This window comes from Typopeltis vanoorti, chromosome 15, assembly GCF_054136105.1.
Source record: "Typopeltis vanoorti isolate ZY-2024b chromosome 15, IOZ_Tvanoo_1.0, whole genome shotgun sequence".
Taxonomy (NCBI): domain Eukaryota; kingdom Metazoa; phylum Arthropoda; class Arachnida; order Uropygi; family Thelyphonidae; genus Typopeltis; species Typopeltis vanoorti.
The window spans coordinates 122,605,001-122,623,635 of record NC_143563.1 but is presented as its reverse complement, the minus strand read 5'-3'; the positions used below and the strand labels follow the sequence as shown (position 1 = coordinate 122,623,635).

The 18,635-nt window shown below is 36.1% G+C and overlaps 1 protein-coding gene across 4 annotated transcripts in view; it reads right to left on the bottom strand.

The window, feature by feature from the left end:
* Positions 1-18,635, bottom strand: part of LOC150099115 (coronin-2B-like) — a 565,643-nt gene that overhangs the window by 479,293 nt on the left and 67,715 nt on the right. For 2 of the 4 annotated variants that reach the window (XM_090404925.1, XM_090404926.1), the window contains exon 2: positions 11,299-11,346. The exons of the other annotated variants lie outside the window; for them this stretch is intronic. In XM_090404925.1, the coding sequence (XP_090261051.1) occupies positions 11,299-11,304 (6 nt within the window). In that variant the 5' untranslated portion in view covers positions 11,305-11,346. The remainder of the gene's footprint in view (positions 1-11,298; positions 11,347-18,635) is intronic. 4 annotated transcript variants of the gene reach the window in all.

Here is an 18,635-nt window from a genome sequence, read left to right as displayed (position 1 = left end):
TAAGAGAGTTGGTAGTGGTCGATTTAACAAGGAGGATAAAAGTTGCACTAGGAAAACGACAAGCTTGGTAAGCAACATCCAGAAAATCAACTTCTATACTGTAAATTCTGATCCTCATTCTTCAGTGAGTTCTGATAATTTTATTATTTTCATCATCATCATCAAATTCCTGACATATACCCTCATGGGGTGTACAGGATATGATAGTACTACATGAAAAACTAACATCACCACTAACTTCCTTTCTATGATTTTCCTCCAAATCAATCTGTTACCTGTCAAGACTCGAACATTATCAGATCTTATATTTCGGTCTTCTAAGGCATTTTTTACTGTATCAATCTACCTACATTTTGTTCTTCCTTTGGGTCTTTTTCCTGCCAACCTGTCAGAGAACGCTTGTTTTACTAATCTTTCCTCTCCCGTTCTGTTTAAGTGATCATACCACCTGAGATTAGCTTTACTAACACATTCTTGGATGGTAACGATATCAAGTTCTTTCCTAATTTCCTTGTTTTCAATATGATATTGCCATTGATGCCATCCGTTCACGCCCTAATCTTTCTCATGACTCTCATATCTGCGGTCTCTAGTTTTGGTCAAGTGTTTTATTTCTAACACAGCTCTCAGATCCATAAGTTAAAATTGGCTTGAACACTGTCTTGTATACAGCTAATTTAGTGTTCCAACTAATTTCTCTTTTATTCCATATAAATTCATTCATTTGACTCCCTAACACACACCAGCTTTGTTGATTCTGTTGTCTATTTCCAAATTTAATTTGCAGTCATCACTAAAAATTGTTCTTAAGTCATTGAAATGTTTTACTTGTTCTATTGCTTCTCCATTCATGATGCTGTTGATATTTTCAATGTTTCTGCCTATTTTAATTGTCTTTTTATTGTTAGTGCTGACCTTCATACCATATCTATTGCAATAGTTATTCAGTTTAGTCATGGAATCTAGCAGATTTGTACTGGATTTATTTAGAAGTATAACATCTGCATAACGTAAAGAGCTGAGATTAACATCTCCAATTTTGATATCAGGTTTAATACCACTTTCCTTCATAATGTGATCCATATAGATAATTAATAAGAGAAGGGATAATATATATCCTCGTCTGACATCAGATTTAATATTAAACCATCTTCCTGTACTTCCTTCAATTCTAACTGCTGACTTACAACTCAAATAAAGACTAATTATTGCTTGATATAATGCCCCATTGACACCATATAACTGTAGTGTATTGAATAGCTTCTCTCTTGGCACCTTGTCATATGCCTTTTCCAAATCGACAAAACTTAAATACAGATCTTTGTTATATCCCCATGATTTCTCCACTATTTGTTGTAAAGTGAAGATCTGATCCTGACAGCCTCTATTTGGCCTGAATCCAGCTTGTTCTTCACCAAGCTTCTCTTCCACACTTGAGAAACTTCTCTTCCAACAATTCCACACTTGAGAAACAATTTAGAAGGATTGTGGAATCCTTCTCAATCGTTTCTCAAGTATATTTACATATATCTTACCAGGAACACTCAGTAATAAAATGCCTCTGTAATTCTCACGTTCGGTTTAATTTCGCTTTTTATATATGGATACTATGAGAGCTCTACTCCAATCATCTGGAATTCATCTCTCTGTCCAAGCTTTCTGAACTATGCAGTGCAGCCATAAGACTTTTATACCTCCATATTTGAGCATTTCTGGTCAAATATCATCTACTCCTGCAGCCTTTCCACATTTCAGGCTTTTGATAGCTTTTTCTACTTCAATTATGGATATGTATTCCTGACTGTATGCCTGGTCAGCCTTTTTTACCACTGTGCTGTCATCACTGCTGGTTTCATTTAGCAATTTTTAAGGAATTACTCTGTACTTCAAGGATATCTTTTTCTCCTGTTTTCATGTCACCTTTATCATCTCTAATTCCTTTTAAAAGCACTCTATCCTCCATTTCTGAGCTTCTTCAACAACTTCCACTTCCAATCTTGCCGCCTTCTTCATATTTATTCTCTATGTTCTAGCCGAAGTCCTCCCATTACTTTTATTTAGCCAGTTTTACACAGTACTTAGCTTTCTTACATTTGTCTCTGTATTCTCTAAGAGCACAAGCTGACTTATTTGCCAGGAATCTTTGATATGCTTTTTTCTTTTCCTTCACTGCCTCTTTAACTTCCTGTGTCCATCATGGAGTTCTGACTTTTCTATTCTTGCAGACAACCTCACCACATGCATCTCTGGCTGAATCAATCAGTGTTTTCTTTAGGGCTTACCACTGAATCTCAATAGTTTGGTTCCTGTTCTCAAACTCCTTCATTTTTTCTTGAATAATATTTGTGTATTTTAGTCTACGGTTCACATCTGAGAGCTGCTCAACTTTTATTCACTTTAAAACTTTCTTACATGTTCTTCTTTTGAAATTCAATTTTATCCTGATCAAGACTAAATAGTGATCACTTCCAATTTCAAATCCTCTGTACACTCTGGTGTCCTGCACCAGTGGGAAAACATCACTATCAACAATAACATAGGCAATGAGACTTCTTATTCCTTGCCTCTTCTCATGTGAATTTGTGAACATTTTATGTTGGAACATTGCGTTAGTAATAACCAGTTCATGTTCTGAGCAGAAATCCAACAGGTATTTGCCATTATTATTTGATTTGCTCTTTTCTCCAAACTTTCCAAAATATTTTTGAATGTCTGACAATCATTTCCTACTCTGCTATTTATATCCACAATAAGGACCAACTTTTCCTTTTTCATTGTGTCGGCTGTTTTCTCTAAAGCCTCAAAAAATTCCTCCACTTCTACCTTAGTAGAACCTTCTGTGGGACCATAGACACAAATAAGTCTCATTGTCCAGTTCCCCATTCTCATATTTGCCCACATTACTCTACTTGAGACTGACTGCCATTCAAGAAGATTAGCCTCGTATTTTGTGTTGAATACTATGGCTACTCTTTCTTTTCCTTGATTGTTATTGCCTGAATATAACATTTTGTATTTATTGCTCAGAAAGATCTCACCAGTTTTTGTCTTTTTTGTTTCAGTCACCCCTATTATGTCGATCTGGTACTTATCTAATTCCTCAGCTAGCTCCATTTCTTTGCCATTCAGGCTTCTTATGTTGATAGTACCGATCTTTAACTCTGGTGATGTTGAGTTGGGGTAAGTTTTAGGATTTGTTCCAGTAGTTGACTTTTCGCTGTTTGCCCTGGTTCCCCGGCGAAAACAACGGGGGCCTTGTTTAACCAGGCAACGCCCCAGCCGACATGAAATTCTGTCATGTTGTACAATAAAAAGTTTATAAAACATAAATAAAGCACAAGGTATTAAAATGGTATAGTATTATTATGGGCTTATCCATGAAATCCTTAGACTCATCGAGGGAGGCCTTAAACATCATGCAAAGCACTATCAAACACTATCCTATGAGGAAGAGGTGGAGAGGATTCAAAGGTGAGTGACCAAGATGATAGTAGATCTACGGAACTAATCTTATGAGAACAGGTTGAATATGTGTGGGTTACAGAAATTGGTTGACAGGCGGATAAGGGATGATATGATTGAGACATACAAATTACTGAATGGTTTTTATAAGATTAATACAGAGGAAATTTTTCAGAACAGGTCTAGTAGTGGGAGAACAAGGGGTCATCGTAGTATCTGCCATACTTTGCTTTGAACTCCTTCACAGTCATAGCACCCTCAACAGACTCTGCCAACGTATTCTACTTATTCACCACTCTCCAAGCAAAAAATCTAGTTCTAACACCCTTGTTCAGTTTCCAAGGATGGCTCCTAGTTCTCCCACCACTAGACCCGTTCTGAAAAGTTTCCTCTGTATTAATCTTGTAAAAAACCCTTCAGTAATTTGTATGTCTCAATCATATCATCCGTTTTCTGCCTGTCAACCAATTTCTATAACCCACAAATATTCAACCTGTTCTCATAAGATTAGTTCCATAGACCTGCTATCAACTTCACTAACCTCTGGATCCTCTCCACCTCTTCCTCATAGGCAAGAAAACCAGATCTGCAGACAGTAGTCAAAATGGAGTCTTATCAAGGTTCAATAAAGAGGAATAATAACCTGCTTGTCTCTGCTCATCAAAGTATTCTTCAGTAACCAAGTAATCCGATGAGCTGCTTTAGCCACTTTTGCTATGTGCCCTCTAAACTTTAATTCTCTATCCACTAACATAACCAAATCTTTTCACCTCAAAATGCATAACTTTACATTTTGCCACAATAAACAGATATCCATTCTCCTTTGCCCAGATTGCCAGTCAATCCAAATCATCCTGCAAAATTTTAACATCATCTTAACTATTACTCTACCCAATTTTGCATCATCGGCAAAATTTGGATAAACCTGCCAGTCTATCCAAATCATCCAGCAAAATTTTAACATTATCCTCTCAGATACTTTCCTATATCATTAATGTACAAATTAAGTAGCAGCCTAAGAACACAGCCCTGTGGCATGCCACTAGTCACAGGCCTTTTCTGGCCTCTACAACTGAATAAACTACTCTCTCTAATATCTCTCCATCAACCACCCTTTAATCCACTTCAACTTAATATCCATCCCCACATGCTGCAGTTATTGATTAGAATTCAATGCGGTATGTCTGGAAAGACAACAGAAGATCCCACTAGATCCTCTGATTTTAAACCATCTGTGTATACAGGCAGAAAATCAGAATATTCAGTTCATGAACTTTAAAGAGTTCTGATAGACAACAGGAGTGGAAAATTTCAGTGGCCTGCTGAAAGCAAAGCTATATGCTGGCATGTTTAATTGCCATTGTGGAGTAGATTTAGTGGCATCTGAGCAATGTTGTCTACAACTATTTCTAGTGCTTGTAGGAAAGCCTTTATTTCAAACCAAATTGGTATGGTTTGCAGATAAAGCATATTGGCTTATACTTCTGCAGAGCTTTCATATTATCTGTTTTGTCAGAATCTACGACAATTCCATTGTAGAAATGTTTCCATTATTTCTTTTCGGTGGTATAATCTGGCTTCCTATGATGAGGAGTTTTGTTTTCATTAGCTTTGGATTTTTTTTCTTTTTCAGGGATTGTGGATGGCCAATAACCGTTATTTCTTTTTCTGGAAAAATACCCAAGGTGTTGTCAATTCTACTATCTCTAGGACACTCAACATATTAATATCTCCCTGAGGGCAAGCAGTGGTATGTTATCTATTCATGCTATCTGCTGATGGGCTATCTAATAAAGGGTCTAGAAGCATATCTTTGATCCATTGAGTGAATTTTCCATTATTCATTTAATAAAAAGATTTTCATGTAGTAAGGCACTTTTTGATATAACTTCAGGAGTGAGAACATAATGATTTCTCTCTTTCATTCACTCAAAGAAAATAACGAGCAAGTCATATCTTTCAGTGACTCCTCCATGGGTAGGGATCTTGTAGTTGTGAGAAGATGGGAATAACATCTTGTCAACATCGCAACTGACACTTTCTTTGCAGTTGCTTTCTAAGCATATGAGAAGTTTAACAGAAGTTGTTGCTACTAATGTAGTATATTGCCTTTTCAACTGCTGATAAGTGACTTAATGTTCTGTTTTTATATTTTCGATCGCCTTCTCATCATTCCACCTTTGGCATGTTCGAGAGTATGATGGGTGGTCCCCCTCACAGTTAGAGCATTTTGAAGTTTTGCTCTTAATCATTCTCAATCATAATGTCACACCGGGCACAGATGGTAGAGCCACAACAGGCACATGAAACGACCGTATTTCTGATATGTAAAGCACCGTAATGGGTTTGGAATGTAGAGTCTTTCTGGACAGTTGAGATATCCTGCTTGGACAGATGTCGGTGGCTTAGGTCTGCTGAAAGTAAGGATGATGTTTTGGGTAAGAACCTGATGCCTATCCCTATGTATGAGGATTATGGATGACACTCCTTATGTTTAAGTTCAGAGAATATTTCTTCATCAAGAACATCAAGGAGGTCTCACTCTGATATTACGCCTCTTGAAAAGTTTAAGGTTTTGTGGAGATACCTGCAACTGGTATTCCCCAACAGATATTACAGGGAGTAATTGATTGTCCTACAGTAGCTGCTTCAAGAATGATATCTCCTGAATGCAATTTCTTTACATATTTCGGAGATCCTGTCAACCCTTCGGAATAAAGGTGACATTTTTCGAATTGGATGATCACATACTGAGTGTACAATTAGGCACAGTGGTGTACTGGTTGCAGCTTCTGGTTTTTTTTTTTTGTTTCGTACTTTGGTTTCTGAATTTAGTTGAGACTTGCTCAGAGCCCTGAAAAACAAGAGGATGAAGAAGTGTTCATTGGGAGGAAGGGTTCAGTTTGCTGCCAGAGCTCCCCTCCCACCATGGAGTCACACATGGATGCCACTGACTGGCAAGCAATGACTGCACTTGGAAATGGGACAGGGCTATCTCAGACACTACACAAGCACCACAGCAAGCCTTGGGCCCGGTCCCCAAAGCATGGAGAAGGAGGCTTAGTGCAACACCTGAACTTAGTGCCAACAGTACCTTGCAGGCAAGCCCAATAGATAATTAATCCTGGCTGAGCCAATCCAGGACTGCCCATCATGCAGAAGCAGAGGCCAAAGGAATGAAAACTACCAGGATTCTACTTTCTGGATGTACACAAGTTACACCACATGGCAGCAAGACATTGGATTACAGTGATAGTAAGCTGATATGGCAAAGAACACTTGTTTTTTTCTAACCTTTCCTTTCCCATTCTGCTTAAGTGACCAACCTGCCATTGCTGTACTACACATTCCTGAATGCTAACAATGTCAAATTATTTCCTAATATCCTCAATTTTTAATATGATACTGTAAATGATGCAATCTGTTCAATCTGTTCACAATAAGAGTCCTGAAAAAGATTAAGGGAGCTTATATGTGGTCACCAGGCTATGATCAAGTGTTTTTTTTCAAGCCCAGCTCTCAGATCCATCAGTTAAAGTTGGTTTAATATGTTAACTGCCGCAATACTAAATTTTTTTTCCATCGTCACAGGCCACTGGGAATAATAACAACTTAACCTGTGACACAGATACGTATCACATGGTTCTAGCTGAAAGTGTATGTGTGAGGCACACTTGTTGCACATGGCAGTCAAAGTGTTAAGCACTTTGACTGCCGTGTCCTATATACAGTTAATTTAGTGTTCTGACTAATTTCTCTCTTATTCCATATAAATGTATTCAGTTCTCTTCCTATCATAGCAGTTTTGCTAATTCTACTGTCTATTTCCAAATTTAATTTGCCAGAAACAATCGAAAAATCAATTGTGGAACTGTAGAACAAGTAAATTATTTTATCTATTTTGGCAAAATTTTTCCAATGTTTCTGTCCATTTTCATTGCAATTTCATTGCTGGCTTTAAAACCAAATTGATTACAGCAGTTATTCAGTTGAGGCAGAGAATTCTGCAGAATTGCACTGTATTTATTTATTCTTATTATTGTATGGGCACCTCCACGGAGTCTGAAGACTTATTGTGGGAGACCCATACTATCCACGGAATCTATCATACCTCTCTTTGAACCTATTAACAGACAAAGAACTCACAACTAACAAGTGGAATGTTAGTTGTGATTGCCACCCATTCCACTTATTTACAACTCTCCAAGCAAAAAGTCTAGTTCTCACACCCACTACTAGCCACACCATTATTCAAAATCCAGGAGGGATGACCCCTTGGGATAACAAAAAATTAGATCATAAAAGAGAAGTTAATTTTCTGACCTGTTCTAATAAACACTCATCCCACAATACAGATTGATTACCCTATTATCGGAATGGATTCTCCTTCTTTTGACATGCGCAGAAGTGTCGAAGGGTCTCGTATCTGTGGGCGTACTATAATAGCAGCATTCTTTATGATGGTCAGCATGGGTTTGTTAAGGAGAGACATGCTTATACAGTGGTATACTTGGATTTTTCAAAGGCCTTTGATAGGCAGCTACATGACAAACTGGTAACTAAACTGAAACAGAAGGGATAACAGACTATGAGGTGGACAAATGATTAGTTGTCAGATAGGTATATTAACAGGTTGTATGGAGGAGTTGTATCCCAAAACAGGAAAGCCCCTAGTGGAGTGCCATAGGAATCTGTTTTGAGACCAGTATTGTTTAACTTGTATGTTAATGATATTGGGACTGGCTTAACTGGGGATGTGCAGCTGTTTGTGTATAATGTGTTGGCGTGGTCACCCATACAAGGTACTAACAGGTTGATCAACCAACCTCTCGTGTATGGGCTCAACATTAAATAAATAAATAAAAATAAAATAAAATAATGCAAAGCAGAAATAATGCAAAAATTAAAAAAAATGAAATAAAACAAAACAAAAAATTAGTTCAAACAAAGGGAAGAGCTTGTTGTTTATTATTTTAACGATATAATAGAACACAGAGACTAAGTAAATAATTAATTTATTAACTAGATGCTGATATTTCGCTGGTATTATAACCAGCATCTTCAGAGCACAAAAACACTGTTTGTCACAATACGCGAGACTAAAACAACATGGTGTACTTCAACAAAACTGTAGCAGCAACACAAAGACTAGAGTCCTGATTTTGGCGCCCTCTATCTGAAAAAAAAAAAAAAAAAAAAAAAAAAAAAAAAAAAAAAACCGCTATCATATATTACTAGAGTCCTAGAAAAGTGCTAGTTTTTTCTTAATATGACTGTCTCCCAGATCTTCGGCAAGTTAATACAGCCATATTTGTTGAGATTTGAAGTGTGTTTTAGGGCTTCTGTCGCCTCTAAGAACAATCTCTGATTTATATGGGTTTCTGTGTAGTACTTTTGTGTTTTTCCAGTTGATCATGCTCTGGATACCCCTGCACACAGGATCAACTGGAAAAACACAAAAGTACTACACAGAAACCCATATAAATCAGAGAGATTGTTCTTAGAGGCGACAGAAGCCCTAAAACACACTCCAAATCTCAACAAATATGGCTGTATTAACTTGCCGAAGATCTGGGAGACAGTCATATTAAGAAAAAACTAGCACTTTTCTAGGACTCTAGTAATATATGATAGCGTTTTTTTTTTTTTTTTTTTCAGATAGAGGGCGCCAAAATCAGGACTCTAGTCTTTGTGTTGCTGCTACAGTTTTGTTGAAGTACACCATGTTGTTTTAGTCTCGCGTATTGTGACAAACAGTGTTTTTGTGCTCTGAAGATGCTGGTTATAATACCAGCGAAATATCAGCATCTAGTTAATAAATTAATTATTTACTTAGTCTCTGTGTTCTATTATACCGTTAAAATAATAAACAACATGTTCGACGAACACATAAGTCTGTCCACACGTTAAAGGGAAGAGCTATGAGAAGAAGAGAGCAGACCTTGTCGACTTGTAGATGATCTGAATAGACTATGTGAATGGACAAATAAGTGAAGCTAACAGTTTAATGTTGCAAAGTGCAAGGTCTTGAAGAAATTTCATAGGCAAAGTTGGGATGCAGGAGTATACAAGTAATGGAGAAATCCTGAAGTAAGTGGAAGAAATCAGAGATTTGAGAGTGATGACTGACAGAGACTTGAAGTTTACCGTTGCTAAAACTGTAAGAACATAGATGGATTATGGCAATAATGAGGAAGTCAGTGACATGCAGCAACAAAGAGGTTATGGTTCTCTTCTATAAGGGTTTGATCAGGTCACATATGGACTACTATGCACAGATCTGGTTGCCTGGTTTTTCGGGGGAATGTATTGGAAAGGGTCCAGAAACGTAAGCTGCAGAGTCTTGTGAATAGAAGGAGAGGAGATATGATTGAGACATAAGTTGGTGAAGGGTTGTTAAAAATTTATGCAGAGAAGATTTTCTCTGTTTCTGGAAGCTGTAAAAGGTGAGTATGAACAGAGGAGTGAGAAGCAAGTTCTTTGCATGCAGAGTGATTGGAATGCATTAACTGAGGGTGTGCTGAATGTGGAAACTGTGAATGGATTTAAGGCACAGTTTGAGTATCTTTTTTTGCATAAGAGAGTATGGACCTCCCAAGATAAATCCTTTAACTCCATGGAAGACAATGTTAATAATATGTCAATAAAAACATGGATTCTAAGTGTATACTGAAACTGAAATAATATTTGGATAACACAGATATAATTAATAAATTATTTGAAATATTTCATTCAGATGAATAGTTAATACTATAGAAGCTGTTTTCTGTCAACCTCTCAAACAAAAATGCTGGATCATATTATCCAACCTAGAACAGAAGTTACAGTAGATCAAATTTAGAACTTAATGATTCTTGTAATAACAGCAGTTGGTTTACCTTTCTACAGTATTATTTTGCCCTTAAGAGTCACTACTTTGACTCATGATGCATTAACTTATTGCCATCATCAACATAATAAGGCCAAGACGTTTGGACACATATAAAGAAATAAAACTTCAAAAAAGGAGAGCAAATAGATTACATATAAACAGTTATCTGCATATAATATTTAATAATAGATAAAACCTAACAAGATTAAGTGCCAGGTTTATAAAATGAATATTCTCTGGAAGCTATAGGTATTCCTTATAATTCTGTTGTTATCAAAACATAAATAAAAATAAAATAATTTTAATAAGGTTACATTCTCAACAGTGAAATCTGACCAAAGTAATGTCAAATGAAGTTCAACAAAACAAGAGTTTACACTATTAAAAAGATGGTTAAATAGTTAAAGTAACAATTTCAATATGTACGAGAGTACACACAGTTAAAGAGCTTCAGTAATATTTTGTACAAACAGTCATTTCACACTGCATATGGACTCATATTTTGTTTCCAATATTATTCCTCTTTGCTATTTCTTTTTATTAACATCACATCTATTACTATGTTTAAGCATACTATACAATATTAATGAATAGGATAAATTTGAAATTAAAAAAAGAGAGTGAAAATGAATAGCAACACAACCATGTCAGCAATAACTGTTTAATGCTATGTGAGGTCAATGAGATGCTCTTATTTGCCTAGACAAACAAACGCATGCACAGTAGTACTGCACTGTGTAGCTGCACATATACATACCATATTTATTAATGTTTATCATTTATTTATTGCTATTAAATTATAGTTTCATTTTTATTGATACTTTGAGGGAAAAAAAAATTCATAACCTGGGAACTCGTAAAGTGAGAACTGCCTGTATTTCAAGTTAAAACTTGATTTAATTAAAAAAAAAAGCGTATGTCATGCAAACATCTGAAATGGAATAAAATTTAAATGAAAAACAAACCTCCATTCTGGATTCTGTTCTGCTTTGAAAACTGAAGGTAAATCAATGCTGATAAGGAAAAAAGAAAATAAATAAAATAAAATAAAAAAATTTAAATATGAAATAAAACAAAACAAACAATTAGTTCAAAATAAATGAAAAACAAAAATCACTTTTTCGTAATATTTAATGTTTTCCATGCTTTGTTTCAGATGTTCTGTAACCATGCATAAGCATTTATATGACTTTACACACTAGTATAAACCATTGATGCACTATAGGACAAATTCTGAAACAAAAAATTAACATGTAGGGTCTTCATCAAAATGTGTTGTATTCACATCAATGTAAACTGCTTTTGTGACTGAAAAGAAAGTACCTAACGAATACACAGCAGAGAAGAATGCCATTACAATTTAAAGGGACTAGGGTTCCAAAAAACAGAAATCAAATTGATTCCTGTTTTTTGATTCCATTTTTAGTATTTCTAGCAAAGTGGTTAAAGCTAAAATACAACACAGGATTAAAGAAAAGAGAGATCTTTATGGAGGATAGTGCACACATCATTGAGAAGAAGAAGACAAGGTCACATTAAGAGAGTGAAGTTCAGAAATAAAATACAATTTTGTTCTGAGAAGGGAAGCAGGAAAAATTTCATATAACAAAACACATAACAGAAAACTGCATATTTTTCTGCATTAACAAAATGATTACACCAATCAGAAGGGTCCTTCTTAAAAACAGCAAATTGTAAATGTTCTAAATTTTGTATGATGCAGCTGCTCACTGTTTTCACAATAATAATAATAAAAAAAAAAAATCTGTGAAAATCTAAAATGATATTTCTCATCTTCAGAAAAAAGCATGGAAACAACTACCATGTTATAGTAAAACTACAGTTTAACATAAACCAAAATAATCCGTCTACATTTCAGCCTTCATATCAAGGTTATCATCTGGATTATGCACATATATATATATATATATATATATATATATATATATATATATGTGTGTGCAAAATGTGTATATATATATACACACAAAGAAACAAGCTACATTACAATCTATAGAGTATCCTAAAGTCACACTTTTGTCAACCGTTAACACTACTGGCCTGATCTCCTAATCTCAAGTGGAAAAAAAAAAAACCTTACTACATCAAAGCTAGAGTCCTGTTATTTGTCATGAATCATTAAAGGATATGTTAATATTAAGCTAGAGAGCAACATTTTTCTCATAATAAATTTAGTTTAATCCATGTTTAAGTTAAGGGATATTACATCCCATATCGTTTCTTTGCCGAATAAGAAACTCAAAGAGTTTCATGCCGAATATAGTAGAAACTATATAAAGTTTGGCGATAGAGATGTGGAGCCAACCAGTTCTGAGAGTTCTTCTCAGTGGCATGGTGAGCCTGTTACTGAAGGGAACAAAACTGAGTTTTTGGAGTTTGACCTGTACTTGAACATTCAATAAAGGTCAAAACCGGTCTGGGTAGTGACTCTTCCCAAAATGCATGGCATTATACATATCTGCAAGGAGATGTGATTTGCATTATGGGATACTAAGGGCAAGTTATGTGAAGTCATACCACCTTTACCATGAGTTGCCCCAGTCCTGAAAATACTTCAGGTGCAAACTTTGTTTGCTTACATTTGGTTAAAGGATTAAACTAAGTATATAATTTCTTGGTATCTTTAATTCATTTTCAGATATTTTTATTTAAAAGTTAACTGATATTACTTGTTTTCTAGTTTTTACTTTATTCATGTTATTTCCTGATGTAGTGAAATAAAATATTTCACGAAACTAATTGAAATAAAAACATAGTTTCTAATTGACATCTTTGTTTGTGGGTTTGATATAGGAAGAAATAGTACTAAAAATATCCTATTCCCACAGAAGTCTACGCAACATGAACTTACATGGGCTGAATGTGTGCAATCCAAATTCTTGGCATTTTTATGCCACCATTCTTGTTTAAGATTAGGATGGTTGATCAGCCACCCTATTTGAGGAATTGTGATGGTCAGTTTTAATACTGCCCCTAATTAAATAACATTCTAGGTGAAGGTAATCATCTCGCCAGCAATGTCAGTGAGAGACATTGTGGCAGTTCATCTGGCGTGGAAGCTGGAATAATCTAAGGATGTTCACAGTTTTTAAAACCTCTTGAACAGAAGTATTTCTGGGCCTGTGGAAAGTACAACTGAGAGCAGTACAACAGATTCCAGAACTATTCCAAGATAGTTATGACACGGCAATCCTACAGATCTTTGTCCATTTTTCATTCCAAACGGATGCAGTTTCCTGCATCCATTTCAAAACTCCATTTATTGACTAAGTGTTGGCAGAGATCCTGTCAAAGCACATGCATTTAACCTTGTCACAGATATCCCATTCAAATGCAGCATCAAAATCTGCTTGTGATATGTGCTCATCCATTTCAGATGAGAGTTTTAGAACAAGCAGTTGATCAACTCCTTCAACTGAATCAGAAATTCCCTGATATATATCTTTTAAATATCTTTCTTTCTTTCTTAATCCTCCTCTTCTACCTTTTATGGTGTCAAGGTTTTTTATTTTTACAACTGCAATTGTCTCGAGGATAAGGTGGTTGGCCTTATGCCTCCCAGTGTGTCTGTAGATGAGTGTGTTCACGGGGCCAGTTTGCCTGTTCTGGAGGAAGAAAAACCGAGTATCCAGGTGAAAAAAAATCCTACCTCCATATAACACCGACTAACTCACCTTTCATCGAAAGAGACCAGATAAAGGATCTGCATGTCACTGACAGGAATTGAACCCAGGTCTTTCCGACCAAAGGGCTTCATCTACACCCTCTGTCCAAAAAGAAACCGAACTTTTGATAGAAAATAAAACACAGGCCAATTATAATTATTCAAATCATTTATTTCAATCAATACCCTCAGTTTCGATACAGCATTTGGCACGGTCAATTAATTTGCTAAATGAGTTTTTTATATCGGTTTTTGGGATACTGTTGAGGGTCGTGGTTCCTGCCACTTGAACATTTTCAATGGTGTCGTGTCGCTTTCCTTTCATCGGCAAATGAAGTCAGGGGAAGAGAAAGAAATTACAGGGTGTTAAATCAGGTGAATATGGAAAGTGATCCAACACACAAACTTGTTTTTTTGCTCAAAAATTGTCTCACAATGTTCGAACAATGAGATCGTCACTTTTGCATGATAATGAACCATGCAAAACTGCATCACGATATTCATGCCATGACGAATTCTCGCTATCAATCGCTTCAAAACTTCGAGATAAAACTCATCATTGATCCTTTGGCCAGGTGGAATGAATTCTTTGTGGATAATGCCCTTGGAATCGTAGAAACAAATCACTGTCTTTACTTTTGACTTCTCCAAGCAACCTTTTTTTTTGGATGCCCCTCTTCTGATGGTCTCCACTCAGCACTATGGCGCTTTGTTTTGGGCTCATACTCAAAAACACCATGTTTCGCCAATAACGATCGTTTCAAGGAAGTTTGACTCCTTACGAGCAGTTTTAATGAGGTCCTTGCAGTGTTCAATTGATACATTTTTTTGGTCATCGGTCAACTTGTGGGGAACAAATCGTGAATTCAATTTACAAAGGCCCAAACTCTCAGTCAAAATGTTGTGCACAGTTGATTTTGGAATCCCCAATTCATCTTCAATCAATCTCATGGATGATTTTGGGTTTTCTTTGATGAAATCACACACTTTTTGGATGTTAACTTCACTTAGTCCAGTTTTTGGACAGCTCGGCTTTTTGTCATCCTCAAGCGTCTCACGACCACTTTGAAATTGTTTAAACCACTCGTAAACTCAAATACGGGATAAGCATTCATCACCGTATGCTTTTGAAGCATTTCATGCGTTTCGGTAAAACTTTTACCAAGTTTAACACAAAAGTCAATCGCAGCTCTCTGTTTGAAACTCATTTTCCGACCGTTCATCAAAACACACTGTCACTCTTGGCACTATAACTCAGCTTCCAATGAAACAATGTCAAACAGTTGACCAACACTAATGAAGGTTGTTGCTTTCGACAACAAAAAGATACAACAGGTGACGCCACTAGTTACTTCTATTTTCGAAAAGTTCGGTTTCTTTTTGAACAGAGGTGTATAACTACTGAGCGATGGAGACTCTCCTTTAAATATATCAGGAAATATATATTTCCTTGATACATCCTTTTAAATTCTGCTTTTAGACCTGTAATTTTCTTTCTACTTTTTATACATTGTCAGAAAAATGGAGGAAGGACTGAGGTTATATTCTGCAGGGTCATAGCCCAGGTTCTCAACTGAACATCTGCCATGATCACTAAGTTTCACAATGTCAAGGCTAGCAAACCAATATCATCAACAATAATTTTCTTTCGTGTTTTGGTCGTGATTCTCAAGTTGATGGTTTGACTTGTTCATTATATGAATTGTTTCCTTCACTTTGAATTGAAAAAGTCTTCAAAGTGGCCAACATTCTCTTTATCTTCTCTTTCCCTTGTCCAAAATTTTCTTCTCATTTTTTGCAGCAGCTTCTTTTTCTGATAGTACTAAGTTGATTTTTAAGTTGCACCATATGAGTCTGGATATCAGGTTAATGGATTGGATTAGTGATTGGCTCTCTGAAAGATATCAGAGAATATATGGGAAAGAAGTATCAGGGAGCAAGAAGGTTACAATTCAAGTACCAGAGGGTTTAGTTTCAGTCCTGGGACCACTGCTGTTTAAACTTTATGTAAATGATATTGTCACGGAACTACAGAGAGATGTTCAGTTATTTGCAGATGAGGTGAAGCTTGGGAGGGTTATCAGTAATAGTACTGATGTTCTGGCTCTTCAAAAGGATTTGAGTAAGCTTGAAGGGTGAGCAAAGGCATGAGGATGTCAGTTTAATGCAACTAAATGTAAGGTTTTAAAATTTGGGATCCACAGATGGGATGCTTCGTGCTCACTTTGTGGCATTATACTGGAAGAAATGGAGGAAGCCATGGATCTCGGGGTGACTATGAACAGAGATTTAAAGTTCTGAGGTCACATTACAAAGATTGTGAAGACATCTCAGAGAATTGCGGCAATGTTAAGGAAAATATTGATCATGAGAGATAAAAGTGTGCTGGTCCCATTGTATAAAGCTTTGTTCAGCAAGACATGGATTTCTGTGCTCAGATCTAGTCAGTGAGATTTGAAGGGGATGAAATAAGCTTGGAGAGGGTGTAGAGACAGTATGAGGGTATGCGTACTGCAGAGTTTGGTGGACAGACAGCAACGGGGGGGGGGGGGGGGGGATATGATTGAGACATTTAAGCTATTGAATGGTTATTATTGTGTTACACTCAGGAGTTTATCATATGGTAGATGATGGAAAGAAACAAGGACGAGAGACCATCCCTGGAAGTTACAAAAGGTGTGGTGAATAAAAGAGGCAGGAAATTATATTCTTGGGTTCATCCTTTATCCAAGTGTAGGTAAACAAAGTTTCCTCGTGAAGTAATTTTATGACTAAGCTACTTGTATATACAGACTTCACATCAATTGTCTTAGTATCCCATAATGCAATGCACATATCCTTATGGAGATGTATAATGCTATGCATTATGAGAAGGAACACTACCTAAACCTGTTTAGGTAGTGTCCCTTTCAATCTTTATTGAGGTCTCATCATTGGGAGTCAGACCCAGAAGTTGTATCCAAGGTTGAAGTAATGAAGAAGTCATATCTCCATATACAAGTTGTTAAAATGTTGAAAATTTCTTCACTTGGTTATACAATAAATTAAAGACGCCAAGAAATTATATTCTTGGTTTCATCCTTTATCCAAGTGTAAGCAAGCAAAGTTTGTGCATGAAATAATTTCACGACTGGGCTACTTATATAAAGAGGCTAATAACTTCATATCAGTTGTCTTAGAAATATAATTTCTTGGCATCTTTAATAATAAGGCGAGACACCTTTTGATTACTTGTAAATGGAAATATGACTTCATTACTTCAATCTTGGTATCTCTTCTGGGTCTGGCTCCCAATGAAGAGACCTCATAAAGGTTGAAACCAGTTTGGGATTTTGGGTAGTGGTCCTTCCCATAATGTATAACATCATATATGTCCATAAGGATATGTGCACTGCATTATGGAATACTAAGGGAACTGATGTGAAGTCATTAACCTCTACATAGAAGTAGCCTGGTCATAAAATTACCTCACACACAAACTTTGTTTGATTACACTTGAATAAAGGATGAAACCAAGAATATAATTTCTTGGCATCTTTAATTTATAGTATAACCAAGAGAAAAAATTGTTAACAAAAGGGCAAGAAGTAAGTTTTTTGCATGGAGAGTCGAAGGAGCATGGAATGCATTGCCTGAGAGTGTGGTGAACATGCAGACGGTGGATGATTTTAAGGAGTGGTATGATCGACTTTGTGTTCACCTCCCACAATGAATCTTGTGACTCAGTCTGGAAAATAATAATACTTTCCATTTCCCCCTTTACAATCTTTTTCTCTATTAACAGGAATTCCTTGTCTTCTGGAATTTTTATCATGTCTAAGGCATTGCTATGGGCTGTCAAAAGATCGAGATTTCTTTCCACTCCTTGCCTTCAACACTTCTGAATTCTATGGCTAGGAAAACTGTTATCGAGGCATAATGATTTTATCTAAGGTAATGGTTTTATTTCTAGAAAAGCTGGGGTGGGGTGGGGGGGGCTGCTTAGGAGTGCATAAAGAAGATGTATTAAGCATATTAGTCTAAGTACTCCAAATACCAGAAGGACAGTGGAACAGGATGGGATTTTGCCACATGTTTTAAGGGAATATGCTAGGGAAGTGATACTCCCAGTGATCTAGTTGTTCAATAAAGTAACTGGAACAGTCCCTAAGAGTGAAAACAGAATAAGATAGTGCCACTGCATAAGGGCATCTGTGGTAGAATGGACGTGTCAAATTAAAGAGCAATTCATATTTCTTCTGTAGTTAAGATTTTAAATAAATTAGTAATTTATTGCATACATAACTGAATAGACGAGGATAATATTATCTATAAGAATGAGCATGTATTTGTCAATAGGTACTCTTGTTTCAGTAATCTGACTGCTTTTTATAATAATGTACAAAGAACCACTGATGATGAGTCAAGCATATACTGCAATTGTTTCTGGATTTTGTAAAGACATTTGACAGGATGTCAAAGCTGCAATATAACTTAAATATTAACTTCAGTTATTAGGTTACTAAGGACTGGAAATAGCATGTCTAACAGATATCAGAGCATTATCAGGAAGAAGGAAGATCACAAGTAGGATTTCCCTGGAGCTTGGTACAGGGATCTTTACTGTTCACTCTTCAC